Source organism: Poecilia latipinna, unplaced genomic scaffold, assembly GCF_001443285.1.
Source record: "Poecilia latipinna isolate Pla-1442-1.1 unplaced genomic scaffold, P_latipinna-1.0 Scaffold96, whole genome shotgun sequence".
Taxonomy (NCBI): Eukaryota; Metazoa; Chordata; class Actinopteri; order Cyprinodontiformes; family Poeciliidae; genus Poecilia; species Poecilia latipinna.
In genome coordinates this window covers 411,521-433,756 of record NW_015112712.1, presented here as the reverse complement: position 1 = coordinate 433,756, position 22,236 = coordinate 411,521, and the positions used below count along the sequence as shown (strand labels likewise).

Below are 22,236 nucleotides of genomic sequence, written 5' to 3'. Positions count from 1 at the left end.
TGAGTCAGGCTGCAAGGTGAATTGTTTGTTGCCTATTAGACAGCGCAGGAGTGCGCCTGGACTCGCCCCTCCCACCTCCCTGCTCCGCTCCGCTCCAGCTCTCCCTGTGCTCTCCAATAAAGCGCTTTTTGTCCAGGGGAGTCGGCACTTGAGCGCATTCCTTGACGTGGAGGCTGGTCTACCTCTCTCTGACTACTTGATGAAGACCGCTCTTGATAGCCCAGGTCAATACACGTCCACGGACAGGAAAGAAAAGAAAAATACTTTTGTTTATTCTTGCGAGATCGTGCGCACACGGAAAACTACCAGCTTTGGAGTTAACATCGGTGAAGTGCTCTGTTTGGATACGGACACAAGCGCGACAGCGCTCTTACAGCTTCACATCTACAAAGTTACGGGTAAGACTCTGCTGTATCTACCAATAAAATATGAACAATAAACTATTCTCGGGTCTTTAAGGCTGTATGTTGTGGACCAAGACGCGTAAATTAAGTGACGCGTAAAGCAGGACTGTGTAAAATATAATCAACGAACGAACAGGGATAAAATAAATTTTAACATGTCCGATTAACGCATTTTTGACACGTGACTAGAGTTGTTATATTTTCGTCTTTAATTGCAACACCTTTAGCTTAAAAAAGGCAGCATAACTCACCAACATTGTTTTTTGTGTTTGTTTTGTTTTTCTAAAGCGCTCATTTTAACGTCACAAGATCTCTTATCAGAATTTTATTGAAATGCATCAAATGTTTCAACTCAAGGAAAACTAGGTTTACGTGAGGCTGCATGGACGCGCTGCTGCTGTACTGGGATGATAAGTTAGAGGATGCGGGTGCCTCTAATGCCTCAGGTCAACAATCGGTGACAAAAAAAAAGAAAAAAAAAAAGAACCGTGTTTTGTAACTGGACCAACCATAGCGTGTGCGCGGTGCACAAAAGTAGCCGTCGGGGCGGTAACGAGGCGGGCTGGCGTTGGACCGCAGGACGCCGTGCAGCACGCAGGGACCGAGCCGAGCGTCTAGACCGCACCGAGCCGTGCTCACCGCAGAGGACAGCTGTTTTTGGAACATGCAGCAGGGAGCGTCCCACTACATGAGAAGCTCAACGGGACACAATACGCATGATTTACATAGAAATGTGTTTGAATCTGGGGAGTTTTAAAAGGCAGAGCCGGTCAAAGGTTATACAGGCCCGAAGAATAAATTCTTTTTAGGGCTCCCTTTTTATATTCCAGCTCACTCTTAATTCTCTATGTACGGTTAACTAGCAACTCTGCAATGGACTGAAACCGACCCTTTACACTATCTATTAAATAAACACAATTTAAATGAACATGCTTTCATTTTTTGGTCGATTTTCTAATTCTGTTATAATTCTATTAACTTTCCTAAGCGAAGATGATCAGAGCACTCCCATATGTTGCTCTGTAGGTAAACAGTTAATTCAACAAATTTAGGGGTCTGTCCATACTTCTGAAGCATATATTATTTATTATTATTTATTAAAGAAAATATACTTACAAGCTATCAAACTCTCAAATAAATGCTCCATGTTAGATTATAGCAAAAAAAGAGAGAAAAAACAACACAAAAATGGTAGCAGATGTTTACCCAGGAATTTAAAGCAAACAAACAAAAAACCTAAGTGATTCAGAGATTAAGGTGACACACATTTCTCCATACTGACAAAATCTGACAAAAAGTTATTACTAAACATTAGTGTTATATCATGTTCATCTATTAATGAGCTGTGAAATGGTGCATAAAATGTGTAGAAATTATTAAAATAGCTTTAAAGTTCTATTAGTACCCTAGGCAGCCACAAAGTTTGCATTTACTTGTCATATATTAGTCAAAGAAACTGTAAGACTGGCATGGATTAAACTTCCCCCAGGGTAAATATTGTCCTTTTCAGGATATTACAGCACTGCTGAATAATAATAAACACTATTTCAAGCATGTCTTACAATAAGATTAACTTTTGGGCCAAGCTTCAGTCATAAAGCGATGAATTATGCCATTTTGCAACATTAAAAATATGCAACAACTACGACTGCCAGTGCTGCAATGATTCAATTACATCATAACTTTATAACTCCAAATATGCGCAAGTTACAGGGCTGCCAAAACGTATAAATGTTTGGACATTTAGCTGAAGGCGTTCCGGAACAAGTTGCTCGGATGCAAGTAATGGTAAACGCAGAAATCAGACAAATATCAGCTGCCTTAGCCAGGCGTGCGGCAGAGCTGCGAGCGACGGGGTCAAATTCCTGAAAGATTAAATCTCTGGGTGACCTTCTCCAGGTTTAAACCAACATCTACTAAAGCGACGTGACTCGACATGCTCAAACCGATCTCCGCTCAGGAGAGTAAAGATACAAGTAACAGTTCCATCTTTTTTCCTGCTCACTTTCCAAATAATGGTGCCAGTATAAACATGCACAGATCAAACTTGCCTTTGTTAGAATCATGACATCAGACAGAACAACAGGCAAGGTTAATGTCTTAATAGCTAAGAACAACTTTTTTTTTTTTTTTTTTAGTCTTGTATGGCCCCATAATGAGGCAAAGAAAACCGCCTCCATTTTTCTAGGGGCAAAAAACCCCAGACCTATCTACTCCAATAGCCCCTCTATTAACCCATCACTGGAGCTCGGCTTGTTTCATTGCCAAGTGCTCCATTGCAGGTAGTCATTATGTTGTAAAAAAAGCTCCTCTGTCATTGACAGTATGTAATGGTTGCAATCTGTTAATATATTAGGCTACCAGTTGTAGCGGAGCAGCCACAGGAGGCCAATTACTCCTGCACTAATGTGAAGAAATTTGAGGCTGCACATGGTGACAGCAGCAAAACAGGGGGCTGCTGGGCACTTTCTGATGTTGCAAATAACACAGAAGTGTGCCTGAACAGTCACTGTTGTGTTCTCAGACAGTTGTGTATGCTGATATTTTTGACCTCTCGGAGCTGAGAGACAAACCAAAAGTTCTCTGAGGGAGTAAAGAAAGAAAGAAAGAAAAAAAAAGATAATAGTTACTTTTGCACCTTTCTTGCGAGTATTTCAAAGTTTAGATCAAAGCTTGTCAAAACATTCGTACCACTCGTGTGTGTTGGTGTGAACATGAAGGAGAGAGGGCGTGCTGTGTGTACAATGAACGGGCTATTTTAGCTGCGTCTGTGTGTGTGGTCGGGAAGCAGACTGAGGAGAACAGGGACTCTGTCATAGAATCTGATTCGAACAATTAAGCACAGACCCGGCTTTCATGAAGTTTGTTACAGAGATGTTGAAACCACATTACCGCCGCCCGGTCCTGGACTGGTTGGCAACACTGGGTCAGTGAGAGAGTTATCTGGTATTTTTATTTTTTTTTTCTTTACAAAATCAAGGCTGGCATTTCGTTATCTGTGCCAAAGAGCTTGGGAGGGAAAGAGCGCTGATGTCTAAATCTGTCTAAATCTGCTGCGAACCACAATCATAACATTTCATTTGTTGTTTTTAAAAGCCGAACTAAAAGCAGGGTTCCTGTGCAGTCTGGAAAAAGTCAGGCTTTTGAGGCGTTTTCCAAGTTTGGAAGAGTACGGAAACATTTCATATCCCGATGTATATCCCATTATCTAAAAGTTGTATCCTCCATGCATTTATCCGTCTTACTTATTTGTGGTTGGAAAATGGAGTGTAATGAGAACTTTTTGGAAATTGTGGAAGAAAAACAGGTAGAAAACCCAATTTGTTAAAAGCCTTATCACAATGTTGTTTACATCCATGTCTTTCCCCAAACTTCCAGACTTTTCAGGGCTCAGTTTTGCACCAATTAGGGCGAGTGCCTGAAGCATTCGACCCTCAATATTAGAGGGATTAGAGGGTTAAAAGTCAGGTGCTGAGGCGAGGAGGCCTGGGGAAGGTAGAAGAGCGGGGCACGCTCTCAGAAAGCAGGGAGGGGGGAAGTCAAAAGGGCGGAAACCTGGAAAAAAAAACATGTTACAATTAGCAAGGAGGAAACTCAAGAAGAACAAATCCTTCTTATGTCAAAACTTGACGTGTTATTGTTCCTCTCCCCTCAGAGGTGGCACAGCAGGAGGGCTGTTGCCATCCCAGGAGCTTTTACTTATAAGAGGAGTTTTGAGTAAAACCCCTGAGCTTCAAAGGCCTCTCTGCCTCAAACATCAGTGCTGAACTAGCGGTATGTGGAGGCAAACCCCAGCCCATACGCCTGCCAAGCTAAATTGAAGAAGAGCTCGCCGATGCAGCCAAATGATGCGTTCAGAAGAACCACTTCAAAACCCTCGCATAAATATACACACACATGCGAAGGGATCTGAGGGCTTTGGAGTGGCCCGGTTTGAGCCCCAGAACCCCCCCACCCACACCCCCCCAAAATACCCGCTGCCCTCCACGTCCGCTTTCACACACACAGTCCCACACAAGCATGTCGAAGCAAACTCTAAAAGGTCTGCAGAATCAAGTCTGCTTGATTCTGCAGACCAGATAAGTACATCTGAAAAGTTCTGAATCAAGATGGAAAATCAGTGAAGATATCCCCCCACCCCCCGAGGAGAAAGAAAGATTCCAGAGGGACGTGAGGGAAAGAGTAAGGAGAACAAGGATGTTCATCTATAAAGAAATACACCACAAATTGCTGCATTTCAGCGCTGGTTTGTAAAAAAAAAAGAAAAAAAAAAAAAAAAAAAGGAAAAAACGGAAGAAATAACTCTTAATCTAAGGTTGTAATTACTTCTGGCCTGCACTGTAATTAGGAGATGAGCCATGAACTAGATCTAACTAGGCAAAAGGAAAGCAAAGATCCAAGGCACAAACACACACCGACAGTGCCAGTGCAGCTATTGGCATCCCTGGGAAAGATGTGTTACATGTCTTTTATTGTGCAACATAATAGAAAAGTGTGACCTTGAATTTTAGTGCATGCATACAGAGGAGGTTTTTAACAAAATAACCACCTACTGTCCTGCACGTTTCAGGTGTTGGTCTGCTGCCACAGGCTTCTGCAGCATCTGATGGCATGTTGAGGAGGTAGTTCAATCATTTGAATCAAAGATGTTGGAGAAGAGACACATCTAACACATAAAAAGGCCCTTCTTTCACTGAGTTGGCTCGACCCTTTTGTTCTCTGGCTCACTCTTTTCTTAATGTCTATTTCAGTCGCAGCCAGGGCGGCAACAGATAGCGCTGCTATCTGTTGCCGCTCTGTGAGTTACGCAGGCCAAGAGCGGGAATCTGTGCCCGTCTGCTTGAATCTGAGCGGCAGCACAGATCAGCCAGAATCCCAGTCGCTCAACGCTGCAAACAGCACAAGAACGGCGCAAGTCGCAACATGCAACTGGTAGGAAGTCGAGCGAGAAGGAGCCTCACAGCTTCTTGCATCTTAAGCAAAACAAAAAAAACTGTATCTGTGATTAGCTGATCTTGGTGCTGGGCTGCATAACCGGCCTGCTGTTGTCAGTGCTACAGCGGTTTCAGGAGCTTCATCTGAAAGAACGATGCAACTTTTTGGGTTTTGAGTTCCACTTCGAAAACAAAATATTTACTCTTCAGTCGAGGAATCATCTGAGAGGCAGCGACCACAAAAGTCTAACCACAGAAGCGTCAGGACACACGCTTTTCCCCGATTCAGAAGCTACTCACACAACTTGTCTGCACAAGCGTGCATCGGTACCTCTACCTGTGTGGGTTTTTATGCAAAGAAGTATTAGTGAAAGAACAGGGCTTTTGTGTGGTGTTGTAAAACACACCATGCATCGAACAACAACTAGTTTCACAAGTAAATACACTGACGCATGCCATGCAAACTAATGTGTAAGTATCTGTTCCACAAACAGTTATAGTAAAGTTTGTTGCATATTTTTAAAACCTGACTCAGATCAAATGTCTGTGCATTATGGTTTACAAGCCACTGCTTACTAGAAACACAATAGTAAAGTAAATACTGTAAAATATGAATAAAGGTCACCTGTCATAGTTGGTAAAAGTGGGGGAAAGATCAAATAACACATGCATAATATATACTGATAATTGGCTTTAAACAGCTTAAAATATTTTCCAAAAATTGGTATGAATGTAGGTTTTTTTTTTTTTTTTTTGTCCAATCTTCATCCACTAATAGAAAATTACAAGAGGAGATGAATATATCGAATCTGATCAGGATTTTTTTTTTTTTTCTGGGCAGTTTCTATTTCCAGCTTTGTTTGAGGTGTGATCTGCTGATTTTATGGTAAAGACTTTAGATAAAAAGAGAAAACAATAGAACGCAAGATCGTTGATAGAGATAGAGGTCCCTTGTCTTTATCTGATTTAACTAAAAAAAAAAAGTTCACCACAGTACAAACAGCTGCTAGAGGTGGATTTAGATAAAAAAAATAGTGGGATTTTTTAGGTTTACCGTTTTTACGGAACAGAAGTAGAAACTCATCCATTCATGTTAGTATTATCTTAGACCAGCTTCCCTGCTGCCACCATTATATTTGATGGAGCGGTGTGTTTAGTTTCTTCTGTACTTGACCGGCTGATCTCCAGTCAGAGCTGACTGACTGAGTCATACATCCATAGGAAATTTTATTTTTAAGAACCAAATCAGATTTACTGTTCATATTGTTCATCTTTATGTATAAAAAGCTGCATTAACACATACTATATTTCATGTTATAACATCACAGATAAGGAGAGAATTTGTAAAAGATAAATACATTGTGGCCAGTGCTGAGTTTCAGCAGCAGAGGCAAATAAACATGTATGAAGCAATAAAAAAATATACATATGTAAACTGCAGATAAATGTCTCCGCTCAAACTGGTTGAACTACCCTGGTGAAAAACCAAAAGAACACACTGTATGAGGGCATGCAGTTTAAATTAACAGATGGGAGACGATGGGCTGATGAAGCTAAGACAAGGAGTTGACAGATGCAATAGGCGAGCAGTCGACCCGCATTCTTGCCTCCCTTCCTGTGCTCCGTCACACTGTTGTGTTGCCACATGGTCGGCCCGCTCAGCATGCTCCTGCACACAGCTGGAATTTAACCAATTAGCAGCAGCAAAACTTCCTGTTTCGCTTGTGGGCTATTAACAGTGCATGACAGAGGGGCTGGTTTCCAGCTAAGTAGAGCCGGTTGTACATGGTAAAGGTGATTTGATTAACAGATCCAACTTTTTTTTTTCAGGTGGAAAAAAAAAAAAGCAACTGAAGTAGAAGAAGAAGAAGAAGTGGGGAGTAGGGGTAGAAGAGGAAGCATCGTGACTGGGTAAGTGAATCTCGCAGCTTTTACTACAAAAGTGTCCATATAAATAAGAAGTGGCCAGCTGCTATAATACAAACACATGGTTAAGATCAGGAACGCTGTATATTATTACAGAGGGGGAAAAAAAGCTCGACTTCATAAATAATGTAGGATTTCTGATGTGGTTATATTAATAGGCACTTGGAATATTTGAATCCAGAATCCCAAACAAGCCACTGTTGGCGGTCTTTAGCGCGTTAACTCTAACACCCTGCTTCCTCAAGAGGCCTTTTCACTCTGAGCCTGTTAACAAAGACTGGCAGGAGAACAAGAGCAGCTCTCTTACCAAGCTCACAGCATTTCAGTGACACAAGGAGGCTGTGTAGGAAACGTACGTTAGTTTGTTTCTTTTCTGAACTTAAGGAAATGTTGCAGTTCCTTTTCCCTTTGCCACCATCATTTCATTCCTAAATGTAGGCAGTTTATCCATTCCTACTTCCCTTTCATACATATTTAAAACAATTTCATGCTCATGTATTGCATCTGTTTCTCTTTGTAGGCACGCAAATGCTCAAATCTAACAAATGATTGAGTTATCTGAGTATTTTCTGAGAATGACTCTTACACAACGTGATGGATACACATACTATATTGTATCCATCATGAGGATCCCGTTGATGTTATAGAAGTCAAAGTGACAATTCCTTACTGGAAACAATGACCAGTCTGAAACACTCCATGCCAGATAACTAAATTTAATACCCAAAAATATCAGGCACTGAAGTTCTAAGGACAAATTATCTTATCAATAGGCTCCACAGTTTTCCAAAACAGTCTAAGTGACTTTCAACTTTTAAAATGACATTCACAGTAGATGAGAAATCATAAAGGCTGCCGGAGCTACCTCAGTCTAAAGCAAGCTGCACAGAGAGCAGCTGAAACACTACTGATAATGTTCATGAGGTTTAAATTTTAAATTGGTTTTGGGGAATATTTTTTTTTAAATTCACTTGCACTATACTGTCCCAGTAATTGGATGTCAGTACACAACTTGTCCCCTGTTCACCTTGCGAACCTTTTCCTGACCCTTCACCCTCCGTCCTGCCTCTGTGCTGTTCCAGTTTTCAATGAGCTGTGACAGGGACTGTGTGGGCTTGTAAAGCCAAACCCACATGAACACAGTCTCCCTGGATCTCTGGACGCACATCGCCACTCCTGCTAATTGCCTCCCTTGCTCATCCTCGCCCACCTCCTCCTCTTTCTGTGTGATCCCCATCTTATAGGCAGAGAAAGACGCAGCAGTGAAGTATTGATTTCTGGCCGTAACCGCCACATTCCACATCCTGTTTTTTTTTTTTTTTTTTTTATCTTGCTGTAAATTATTTGCAACTCGCACATGCCTCAGTATCAACACCGAGCCTATTTCTGCCTTCGGAGTTTTACCATCAAAAGCTTGCCTTGAATTACAACGCGTGTTGACAAACCCTGCGCATCTTTTACTCATCGTTTTCCAGATGCACGCCTGTATTCCTGCATGCGTCTGCAACGGTTTCACAACATGTTGAAATACGAGTGAATGTGACCGAGCTGCAGCTTCTTATCAATGCTCACCACTACAAGCGCATTAGGATATCATTGTGGGTTAATAAAGTTACTATTTCAACCCGCAGACAAACACTCAAGAGCAAACAAGGGTGTTCCATACGGTAACTCTACCGCATGCTTAAGCAAACTCTGTCACATCAAAGCTCTGAGCCCAATCACACGTGTGTGAGCAAATATTAGAGAGTACACGTTGTTGTGTGTTTTTGACCCAGGAATCTGCTCCGATCACCTGAAGAGATGTATGAAGGGACCTGTTGATTTGGAGCAAACAAACTGCTCCTTTTGCCGACAAAAGTTACTATTCAGTTCCAACAAAGCACCCATTTGTATCTTCTGTCTGAAAGTACGATAAACATGTCATGTGTAAAGAACAGATCTGGGTCATGAACCACACAAAGGGCCATTATGTCTCTTAGTTTCCTTTATACTTTTAACATTTGGTATTCAAACCGTATTGGATCTATTTGGTCTGCCTAAAATACAATTGGAGAACATTGTTAACACATATAAAATGACTGTTGGTGGCTTATTTTCTTTATGCCAGATTCGAGGAGGTGTAAAAGGTCAGCACTAAGGAGTTTAAACATCTGCGGATCTCACCTGTTTGGGTGATTGTTGCGCTCACACCTTCTCTAAATCAAATCTTAAATTGTTTGCTCTGATTTGTGTTTGTTATTTGGATGTGACCTCTAAGCTTTGATTGCACATTTCCCTTACGCTGTATGGTTGACCAACGAACCAGCATATTTGATTAAAACAACAAAGAAATGAGAGTTTTGGTTCATAGGGTGACAGAGTGTACCTGAGGCCATGAAGGAGAAGCCTGTCCATGTTAGGAGTCGGGAGGGAAACTGTACCGCCTGACTGCTGCCTTTTCCAACCTCCAACCTCCCCCAGTGCTGGAGCAGCACCAATGCAGGCAACAGTTTCACAATAAATTCCTTTGTGACACTGTAATCTGCACCAGTGATCTCCAGTTCACATTTATCTTGTGTGTATGGCACATGTCTGTTTTTTTTTTTTGTTTTTTTTTTTTCATTATTTGTTAAAGAGAAGAAAAAAAACTCCGGGGCAGATTGACAAAAATCTCAAACAGTGGGTTCTTAGAGCAGGAGAAGTATTGTGAGGTGGATTTAATGCCTCTCTGTAGCTTTGTCTGTCATATACTCAATATGTACGTGTCAGTGGCAACTACAGGTCAATACTGAATAGTCAACAAATCTGAAATCAGCTCAAAGATGTTCAATGCTTGGGATGTAGTTTTATAATCTTACACTTCCTTAAAGTTCTAATTTCTGACATTTCAGCTGTGTTCCCTGGTCTATTTGTTTACCAATACTCTTTAAGAAACCTCCTAGGTCTTCACAGAACAGCTTGATTTATACTGAGGTTAAGTTAAACATAAGTGGGTTTTATTTAAGAGTATCAGCATCACACTTTTGAGATTTTCATTTATAAGAAATTAATAATTATATACTACTTTGGTGGTGAAATTTGACTGTTGTTCTCTAAACAAGTGCAAACTTGTAGTTTCTCCCCAAGACTGCAAAGCCTCACAAAGTGAACAAGTAGCCATGTGCCCAACATTACTGATTACCATCACACTACTTTTGAACTCCCCTGAAATTTTAAACCCTCACAGGGTAGATATGGCAGGTGGAGAAGGCCTGACTGCCTTCATCGGATTCCAGTCATACTCGTCATGAACAAACCAATACCGAAAATGTTTTTTTAAAAAAAAGCTTTGAGCAGAGGCGTTAAGCAAGAATGGGACAAAACAGGATATTTTAGTGCTTCTAGACAACCAGCTTAAACAAATGTGACATGTTGGTATCCGGAGTACACACTCGGATAAGGCAGATGGCGTGTTTGAATACAGCGAGAATATGACTCAGACATGCTGACAGACAGGTAAAGAGGCAAAGGGATAATTTTCCTCAGTGAGTACGTGTGGCATTGTTTGTTTAACAATGGCCGGGCTGCCAGTCATTCACTGTTTTAAGCCTGACTGAGTCACACAGCGTCCAACTCTTTATTGATCCTTTACATGTTGATTTTAAACAAAGAGGGGCAGGGGGGGTCAAAATAAAGTTGCACAAATAGACATAACTCCATGCTGCATCTTTTCATTGTTATTATGATTAATGTGGAAGTCCTGTCCTGTTTGTAGTGGTTGTACAGAAACCCCGTAATAGGAAACTACATAGCATGAGAAGTATGCATGGTGTGCACAGGTAGAAAGGCATCATAATAGCCAGAAGACAAACTAGCGTTATGCAGATGGAATGAATGTCACTCAGGAAGGATGACTGTCGGCATGTGAATGTAACTGTAGTCTTGTGGCTAACTGAACTAACTGGTCCTTCCAGCTTCCTCAAACAAAAAAACAAGCACAAAACACAAAGAATTTCCTTCTTCAAACTTGGTTCTTCTTAGAAGCTTTAATCAACCCAATTCAACTGTGGCCAAGCTTGTGTTACATGTCTGCACCAGCGTGGCAGAGCACTCTGGAGCATGCTGCCAACACGAACAATAAGGTTTTGATGGTGACCGGACGAACGGAAAACGAAAGCAAATGGCCAAAGTCTGGAAAGGGTCCACATTCGTCACAACCAGCCCCTGCTTACACGGTTTCCTGGTGATGTGAAGCTTTTGGCCTGAGCAGGCTGTGACCTCTGCAATGCTGCGGTTTGTCATTGTGTCTGACACAAAAGGATGAATAAGAGACGCGAGGCACAGGACTAACAAAAGCTGTGGGTGTAAAACACCACTTTGAGAAAGCGGATCAAAGGACAGGTTGTCAGTGGTGCGCTGGAATCCTGTGTCCTCTGTGTAACGTGAGCGCCTTGTGGCGAAGGTCTTCAGCAGATGTGCAGAGCCGCGAGACAAAAGCAACCGCGAGTTGCTGTCTTCAGAGGGTCACAGGGCAGGAGACGATGACGAAAGACTCGTGTCGTGACCGAGGGGAAACAAGTGGACAGTGTGTCTGGCCTCAGCCGGAGTCTGTGCTTATTTAAAAAGCAAAAAAATCTGATCTAGCGTCTACTAAACCATATGTCCTTTAGCAATAAAACAAAAAGGAAATGATCCACGTTTCCGTTTGGAGCGCACACAACATGACCTCTGCGCTCCAAAGTCTCAGAGGAGGCAGACGCAGACTCCACAAGTGCTCTCTTGCAGACGAGACTCTGCCACCAACCTCCTCTGGTTTCCTCCTCGGGCTTTTCGGACCTGGCCGTATCATGTAGTCAGACACACTCCAGAGGGTTTGGGGTTTCACATCTCCACTGGAGGAGCAGAGAAAAAAAGGCACCTGTCGAGACGAGGCGCAGGTATATGATCGTAACTGGAGCTGGGCGTGCGACTCTGTCCAACAGAGGATGTTAACTGTGTTGTGTGGGTCAGCGTTGCAACAAAGGTTGTTGGATAGAGCGCAGAAGTGGAAACACTAATCTGAGCCTAACCTCTGACCCTGAGGAGTTGCTCCATGTCTCACATGCTTATGGGCTTTGTCGTCCTTTGGACTGATGCTATCTGGCTGTTGAACGACTGTTTGGCTTTTGGGTCTCGTTTGTAATTTTATAGCAGTTGAGAGCGAGCTAAAATGTAAACCACTCACTGGTATCTCTACATCAAACACGGAGGTGCCCTGAGTTCTCATTTGGTGCAGCAAATGCATCCCGATCTTGGGATTTTTACCGTGAGTCTACCCTCACATTAACCCCTGCGCTTGTATATTATGCTCTCTTTCAAGTCCTCCAGCTGTATGCTCGAATGGTATTGCTTCACACTGTTCTTAAAACAGTTCCAAATCGTAAATCTTAAGATGAAAAGGACTTTCAGACACAAAACAAACTATGTCGAAAAGTGGAAAATGAGTAAAATTGTAAAAAAAAAAAAAAAAAAAGGCCTTGAAAAAGTATCCATACCTCTAACTTTCACATATTTTGCGTCAAGAAGAATCACGGTGGGTCCAGCGTTTTGCTGTGTGGGGCTTTTCTTCAGCAAAGACAGGAAACTGCTCATATGGAAAAGTTGAAACTATAAGTGTCTACTTTAAAGGTGCTCTACTAAGATGACTTAGATAACTAAACTCTTTGATCTGCATGCAAAATCATATATGTGGGGAAAAAAATTAACACTGCACATGTTGAAACATGGCGAAGCATGGGGGTGGCTGCATCATGGTGTGGGGATGCTTTTATTCAGCAGATAATGGAAAGCAGGTCAGCAACGAAAAGCCAGGCTACATTTTCATTCTTAAAAAAAAATTGCAATCGTGAACTGCTTTATGTTGGACCAGCACAGGGAACCCCAGTAAAATAAGATTTAAGCGTTATACCTTGCAAAAGTATTCAAGGGGTATACATACCCAATAAAGACATGCTTAAGTTGTTTTTGAAGCTAAATCTTATCTTGGGATCAGACTGAAATCTGTTGTTTGTGCACATTGTGGAAAAACTGGAGGCCTTAATCCCAGTCCAACCTCTACAGATCGCAGCGATCAGAGGGGCTTCGGGATGAGCATGCTCAGTGACATTTTTAAGTGTGACTATTACTATGCCGATAGTAAAGTGTCATTTTTGTTCCTGTTACTTGATAGAGCTTGATGCAAAGTTATGCTGGTGAACACATATTTAGAGATCTTTTTTCCGTTTAATTACATGGTTGCTGTCTGGTCGTCTTTACAAGCATAGAATTGAAAGTCAGTTTTTTTTCCCCCCCAACTTCAGTTATTCTGAGCATCTCATCTTTCCATGGGGTAACATTATCTAACACAGTTTGACATGTACAACCAGAAATAAAGCACTGATGTGTCTCTACACAAGAGACACATCAGTCGCTGTGCATCAGCAGTCTGACATTTTTACATGTATATATGTGCTAAAAGTGTCGGTTCTATTCTCCCTCATGTTGCTTCTCAAGTGATCTTTTTTCAACTCGGATACCGTTGCTTCACCTTTCTAATTCTCCCTTCGCCCTTTTGTCATGTTGACGGATAACTCTGCTTGATTGTGGATAACAGAATCCATCTGGTTGCAAAGACGTTGCTGGAGGTGAAAGGGGACAGAGACCACGTAGGTCCTCCACATAATGCACATACCACAAGCTGTTTTCCTGTGAAAAGATAAGGTCACCGAAATAAAAAGTCTCTTTGATGGGAGTATCTAGTCTGCTGTGCGCAGCCTTATCCAGAACTGTCAGCCAGCATCATTCGCTCGTTTCGTCTCTGGCCCAACTTGTCCACACATTGTCGTTAGCCTTCAGCCCTAAAGACAGGGACTCTTGACCCTATGGGCTGCTGGGATTTAATTGCTGAAGCCCACTTCATCATTCTAAAGTCAGACCTTATTGAATTTGAGGCCCCGCTGACAGAAACCTGCTCTTATCTCTGCTGGATAATAAGGGAGCTATAGGAGAGGGGAAATGTGATTATCCCTTATGCCTCTTCAGTTTTCCAAAGTGCTGAATTATGTTTGTCACTTTGAGCAACACAAAGTAGTTCACATGTTCCGTAATTCAGAGTTTTGGCACATTTCAGGCCCTTGTGTTGCTTCACATGTTCACCTGCCAACAAGTTTTTCTTCTGATAAAACCAAACAATGTCAGATTCACGTGCAGATTTTAATGGATCTGCAATGAATCCAATCCTTTGTTTATAAACCCCCAAAAAGCTTCCTGCAAATCTTAAAAAGCCAACCACAGAGCCAAGATCACTTTTTTTCCCCCAAAACTGCCTGCCTCAGGAATGTTTCAAAGTGCACAGGGGAGAGAAAAGGAAATTACAAGTCGAGAAAGGAGGACGACAAGTCAGGAGGGGGGCATTCCTCCACTATGTGCGGGATTACAACTTGCCTTTCTACTATCTCTCTCTGCACCTCCTCTCACAGCAATCACTCACCGCAGCAGCAACGTCCCAGCTGCGCCGTATCTGAGCTGCCGATCAGCACAGGCCTGCTGCAGCCAAAGAGAAAAGACAACAGCAGAATCTAACCTTTCAAGTTCCAGTTTATCTGCGATCGGGCCGAATCCCTCCCCGTCCACCTCCGCCACAGTTTCTCCTCCGCTGGGTTTGATCAGATGTGCCTGGCCCAGTTTGGAGTGAGGCACACTCAAATAAACATTTTATCCCCGAGGAAGCAGTGGTAGAAATACCACAGTGATTATTTTTAAGGGAAATATTCTCGGTTTTATCCTTGTGGTGCTTTTGCTTTTCTAAAGCTGCTTGATGTTGCTGTGTATTCTGGCTCTGGACACTTTCCTTTTGCCCAGAATATTGGTAAAGTTTTTGCTTTTAGTTCTTAGAAAACAAGCATCCCCTCTAGCTACTGTTTGATTCTCCCTGCCCACCTGCCTTCTGGTTATCTTTTGAGATCTCTTAATTTCCATAAAATCAATAAATTATTGATTATATCATTGTACTGGAAACCTTTAGATTCAGTCTGGTGACAAGTGAGGTTTGAATTAAGTTTTTATAGCAAAAACAACTTCAATTCTCAAAACAAACAAATAAAATGCTGCTACTTTAGACTGTTTCTGAGCTACTCACTCTGAAACACGACTATTATAGAACTCTGTTTAACACAAACCCCTGCAGGACCCCCCGAGTGTAAATTATATGTTAACTGCAACCCTTCACCTCTGCTGCTCATTCATTTGTAGCCAGCAGCGAGCTGTTGCCATCAGATGCTGTCATTACTTTTTCAACAAGGTTTTCCATAAACAAATCTAAGTCTGAGTGGAGTTTTTATACAGTTGCTGTGCAGAACTGGAAAGGGCTTTCCTGCTGTTTGTAGATGGTGACTCTAAACCGATATAGATACACACCACACTTTTCAGACTTTCTTTGGGAAAAACAAACAAACAAACAAAAAACATTTAAATTATAATTACATATTTTTCCTTCCACTCTACAACTGTTTGCTACTTGGTATTGGTCTAAGACTAAAAAGTACAACTGGAACAGATTTTGTTTTGGTGCAACAGGACAAAATATAAAAAAGACCCAGCAAATCAGAATCCAACTACAGCAACATGCCATCATTTTATAGATTTTTTTTATTTCAATGTTAAATTGTTCTCTGTACAAACAAGATACATGAAAAAGATACACCAAACCTTACATTAGTTTTTTTTCAATACTTAACAGAATAAAGAAACAAAATTGAGAATAATCTCGTCTAAATTAGCTGACTTGCACCTCATGAGGAATTTCCATGAAGTATTAACATGATTCTGAAGTAATTATTTACATATGGAAATGGAAATGAAACAGTTGCCACATAAAAAGAGGGATGGATAAACATTTCCTTTAAAATTTCTGGTGAAATAGGTTGCATCAGTCGTGAGAACACAATGTTCTGAATGTACTCTGTATAAGATTCTTGGTTCCAAAAGTTGGGTACTATCGAGGTGTTTGGCAAAGTATTTGTGCAGGCAAAGTCTGCACAAAGACACTTTGTGCACAAAGACACTTTGTGCAGGCAACAACTGCAATTTATAAAAGCCTGACAAATTACCTATAGCGTTCAAACTGTAAAATATACAACATATCATAAATGTAACTACATAGGTTTGGAAATGAAGTCCTTATTCTTAAAAAAAATTTGAGTTGGGATAGGAAGGTTTAGACTCACTTTGGGGCAATAAAGCAAAAGTGCATTTAATTATCTTTTCCTTTTACTTCTGGGCAATATTCAGCAGATACATGTTGCTTCTTCCCGCACGCTTGTCTCACTTGATAGCATTGGATGATAAATGGCTACACAGACTTGTCTGAAACTGGTTTCTTCTTTATCTCCCCCCCTCATCCCTATTCTCTTCTCCTTTCCATCATCCTTTGAAGTAGCGTGCTGACACTCCACTTCAGCAGTTGTTTAAATAAGTTTGGACTCAGGTGAAATGGCTTAAAGCATGGGAATATATCCGTTTTAAAATCTATTCATCTTTATCACTATATTTCAACTCTTAATGTTGTAGAAGCACTTGTTTGGCAACTATCACAGGCTGTCAGTCTGGATGACACAGAAAATGTTTATCTTGCACCTATATGTGGGAAGGCAGTTCTAGATTATCAGCTCTTCTTCATGTGTAGTAGGATACAAATGAATCATCGGCAGATGCTTTGCTACATGCAGCACGACATTCATGCAGCCGCTCAAAAGTGACTTTGTATGATGAGGCAAAACTGGAGTGAACAGAATGTTAATTGTTACTTTTACCAGTTTCACAGATTCTTGAGGTTTAGAGAACTAAACTAAGTTAAGAAAAGTATACATGTAATTTTTGACTTAGACCAGTGTCAGCATGGACAAGAATCAGTGTTGTGCTTCTGAATCCAAAAGCAGAAATCACAAGGCCCTATTCTTGGAGTCAGAAGTCTTTGATTATGGTCCTAAAATGCAAGGTTTTTAGTACTCAGTGTGGACTAAATTAAACTTGCCTTTGCCTAATTACAAAGTTATGGTGAGGCTTTCTTTATCTTTCTTTTATGCAGAATATTTCTAAGAACCCAATTGTTAACTGTGTTTGTTTTTCTTGTCTTAGGTAAAGCATGGCCCAAGAGAGATTCTGCACCATGAAGGTCTTTCTCAGTCCATTGATGTCCCTTCTGCTCCTCCTCATCCTTCCTGACGGCCTCCTTTCCAGCAACTGTCCACAGGATTGCTTGTGCTCCAATCCAGGGAACATTTTATGCTCCCGAAGACGCTCCTCTACCATTCCTGGCAAATTGGACTCATCAACCAAAAACCTCTTCCTGTTTGCAAATGGGATTGAAGGCATTGCAGCTGAGGACTTCAATGGACTACTTAACTTGGAAATGCTGGATCTGAGTCAAAACAAACTTACTGATCTTCCTGAAAGAGTGTTTGAGCCATTGAGCTCTTTAAAAAATCTGGACTTGTCATCCAACCAGATCACCTACATTTCAGAAAAATGCTTCCATGGAATGCCGCAGCTGGAGCGCCTTTATTTGTACAGCAATCATATAGAAAAGATCCATCCAGCTGCATTTAATGGCTTGGAGAACCTTCTGGAACTCAAATTGCAAGGTAATGTGTTGACAACTCTGCCCCTCCTCTCATTACCCAAACTACTACTGCTGGATCTGCGTTTTAATGTCTTGCCCTCGTTAAATACTTCCAAGCTTCAGACCCCCAACCTGGAGTCACTCAGACTTGGTGGTGTTGGACTTACCAGCCTAAATAATGAGCTTATAAGAAATTTAAAGAATCTTCATGAATTGGACATTTCAGAAAACAAACTCGAGTCTTTCCCCTCAGCACTAAAAGAGACACCAGGGCTGTTTCATCTTAATCTTGCTGGCAACCCAATGGGCCCTCCAAAGATTGAGGACCTGCAAAACCTTGGTGAGTTAACAGAGTTGGACATAAGCAGTCTCAGTATACAAGGTCTTCCTGAGGAGTTTTCCCAGCTCTTCCCCCATTTAGAAAAACTAGCAATTGCCGAAAATCCCTTCAACTGTCTTTGCAACCTAGCATGGTTCCCAAGATGGCTTAGAGCGCAGAGCATCACCCTGGAGAGAACAGAGGAGACACGCTGTCATTTTCCACCCATCAGTGCTGGAAAAGTATTAAAAAGACTGGAAACAAGGGATTTTGGCTGCCCAACCACAACTGCAATGACAACTACTACTGTCAAAACTACAACTACCACCCTGCCTGCTCCTGTTACCACATTACCAACTACTACCAGACCTATCCAAGTCCCCAGAGCCAGTGAAAAGACACCTAGCAAAGGTGGTGATGTTCCTCTGCCTTCTGTCCCTGCATCTCCAAGCAGCAGCAGTATTGACCTAGTTGAAGAAAAGCAGTTCTGTCCCAAATATCCTTGTCTCAATGGAGGCACTTGTCAGTGGACTCTCCGTGGTTCATTTGTTTGTGCCTGTCCAGATGGCACATCTGGACAATTCTGTGAAATTCAGAGCCACTCTTCAACTTATCCAACTGAAGCTGTTCCATCCAAGTCCACCATTGTCACAAAGACACCAGACATCACTTCGCATCAAGCAACGGCCACATCAATTCTGATAGATCTTCACCGCTATGTTAAAATGCGGCCTCACATCCGTGGAATCCGTCTGACCTACAGAAACCTCTCTGGGCCGGACCGCAGACCAATTCCACTCAACCTTCCAATAACATTCCAAGAGTACACACTTCGAGGTTTGAAACCCAATTCCACCTACAACGTGTGTGTCAGTCCTATAGGTGCTGCGAGCGATGCCGAGAGTGTTTGCACTCAGGCTCATACTAAACCTGGATCTTCTGGCACCGGTGCACAAATTGACACCAGTGCATATGCAGGCACTGTGCTTGTGCCTGCATATGCCATCATGATACTGCTGTTCCTCATAGCGATAGCAGTGGCAATGGTTTTCTTTCTTCGGAGAAGGAGAGCCAAGACCCACCTGGATCTAGATTGTGAACCCTCCCAGTTGGGGATGGATGGAGTTAAAGCCGGTTTGGATAATGGAGCTCTGTTTCACAAGCAGCCACAACTTATGATCCCTGAACCTTCTGTCCAAACAAGTAGTATGGAGTATGAGGTGTTATTAATACAAGATCATTGTTCATCAAATAACAATATGCCCATGCACAAGCCTTCTTACTTTTGACAGCAGGCCTTGATGACTTATTTCTAAAAGAGAGTTGTATTTCCTCTGCCGTGTCCTGCCAAGTGGAATAATCAGAACACATAGAGCAAGGTCTGCTGGTTGAAAGTGGAGGACGCAGAACCAGGCAACTAATCAGCAAAAAAGAAGCTGGACTTACTATCAATTCACTGCTCTATGGTTGTCCAAGAAGAGACTGAAACATGGGAACACTTTATGCTTGGACTTTAGAACGCACTTATGGTGTTTCTATGCTGAATGCTACAATGTCCATCAACCAACATGCTGTGATGCTGAGACTATTGGTTTTGGCTGCAATTTAGGGGTTGGGACACTTAAAAAGCTCATGCACTCCTCTATGTGCGCTGCATGTGCACTGAAATGAGCTTGTACTGCCGTTCCCCATCACAGAAAGCAGCATGAACAGTCTCAGTAGTTGGTTTTGAGGCGTAGTGCAAACTCTTCAGTACTTACCAGAAGGAATCAGTGTATGCTGTGAATGATCTTTTAACCCACCAAATGAAGTTGTACAGAGAAAATAACTGATGCTTGTATTGCTTTATTTGGATGAAATTGTTTTATAAACATGTTTTTTTTTTTAAATACTTGTATTTTTTTATTGTTGTTAAATATTGTGATGTTAAAACCTCTCATAACCCTCCCCCTTGCACCCTCAACTCACTTCTTGTGACTAACAGACAAAAAACATCAGATTAAAACCTTTGAAGATTAAAACTCATTTGGTACCAGTAAAGTCAGTCATAGGGTTTTACCTCCAGAATATCAGACAGTCTGAGTAGATGGGAGTCTGGAACAAATCAAGACTAAATCCCCCCCATTATAAAGAGAAAGAGAGAAGCAGGATTACAACAAGGTACAGAGGAGAGGAAAGGACTGAAGGTCTTGTAATTCTATGTTCAATGCACTGTTTTTAAACAGCTATAACATTTATTTTGCTGAAAATTCATCACATAAATCTCCGGCGACTATTTATTGTTTATGTCTCATTTTAAGGTAACTCAGCTATTTGTTTAAGACAACTTCAGTGCAACGCAGTTCATGGTCTGGTGGTAAAATGAGCAAAGCAAACAGTTCACATGTACCGTGTTTCATATGAGTAAAAATAGCATGCCCGATGGCGTGATAGGAGCTGTTACCTTTTGACAAGGGAGACACTAGCTTTGCATGCTTGCATCTAGCCACACTATGCAAACGTCATTTGGTGTCCACACTGTTTGAGAAGAAAATGAGATTTGCAGAGATCCACTGGAAGATCATCAAAAAGACCCAGAGAGAGCCAAGATCCGTATCTGTGAATCTTACGCAAAGAATGATAGTAAATACTGTTTGTTTAAGCAACTGTGATAATCCAGCTACATGTTCTGTCTTGTGAAAACAAAAACCAACAGATAGAGTTGCTATCATTTACTTCCTTGATATGCCCGCATGCGTTGGCGTACCCCGAGCCGCAGTGACTATTTGTAGGCAAACGCACCAAAGACACATCCGTGACTGCCTTTTTACTTACCCTACTGATCCTACACAAACCCAAAAGCCTTTAAAACAAGAGTAGCAAACTGGAATATTTGTCTGTAAAATAGATAACATTGAGAATAGCCAAAAGTATTTTCAATGTGTTTTTTTTTTTTTCCTTGTTATTTAGGGAAATTTTTTATTGCGTATTGCTTTTTTTTATTGTGTGAACTTATTTGTATAAATGGAAAAAAAGTGATATTTACATTAAATGAATACCTAAAAGTAAGTTTTTGGTGGTTTTTTCCCCCCTTGTATTTAGAGTTCAGCAATTGAAAGGATGGTTCATATTAGGAGGGAGGAAAGGTGGGAATGTAGGGAATGTGTTTGTCATTAACTTCTCTGTTACGCCATCACTTAGAGCGAGAGGAAGCCATAACAGGAGGGGGTGAGCAGTGAAAGAAGGGAAGAAAACTCCAAATGCAGGTATAAAATAGCAATATATCACTCATCAGCACATGTTTTGGCTGTGAAAATGTGAATTTTAAAGTAAACCCATGCAAACAGTTTCAAGTGCCAAAATCCATAAACTGATGTCTAAAGCTTGTAACTTAAACAAATAAATCAACTTCTAAACATGAAATTCCAACAACCTTGTGAACAAAGCTTTATACCAAATTCACTGGTATAAATGCTTTATACCAGTGAATTTGGTATAAATGCTTTATACCAAATTCACTGGTATAAATGCTTTATACCAAATTCACTGGTATAAAGCATTTATACCAGTGAATGGCTTGTGGAAAGTCTCTTAATGCAATTGGTAACTAGAAGTTATTTAAGGATGAACACAATTAGGAATATTTTTTTTCCACTTCAAAATCATGCACTACTATATGTAAAAAGGAAAGTATAAACATAAAAAATATCCAACAAAATACATTATTCATAATGTGGGAAACTGAAAAAGTCCAAGGGATATGCAAACATTTGCAAGGTGCTAAATTTACACTGAAACAACAACAACATCATTTCCTGGCACCCCCTCTCGTGCTAAAAACAACCAAATTTTGAAACTATGGGTTTCTTTTTTCCAAGAGTACAAATCATTAAATGCAAACATCTTACAGTACAAATGTTGTACTTTTTTTTTTTTTTACCTCTTTCTCTCCAGCAGTGAGTGGTTTTCCTAAGCAAATACAACCCACACTGCTTTATGATGAGAACTATAAACACAAAGTCTTGGACTTATGCCTAAGCTGGAGGCAAAATGGAAGTAAAAGAATATAATTAAAAA

At 41.2% G+C, this 22,236-nt stretch overlaps 2 protein-coding genes across 3 annotated transcripts in view; one reads left to right on the top strand and one right to left on the bottom strand.

The window, feature by feature from the left end:
- LOC106942524 (mitochondrial import inner membrane translocase subunit TIM16-like) overlaps window positions 1-22,236 on the bottom strand; it is a 113,403-nt gene that overhangs the window by 30,807 nt on the left and 60,360 nt on the right. The gene's annotated exons all lie outside the window — the stretch shown is intronic.
- Window positions 82-20,703, top strand: vasnb (vasorin b). Its single transcript, XM_015025858.1, has 3 exons — window positions 82-398; window positions 7,169-7,249; window positions 17,378-20,703. Exon 3 carries the CDS (start codon window positions 17,385-17,387, stop codon window positions 19,467-19,469), a length of 2,085 nt encoding a protein of 694 aa, XP_014881344.1. The 5' UTR covers window positions 82-398; window positions 7,169-7,249; window positions 17,378-17,384; the 3' UTR covers window positions 19,470-20,703.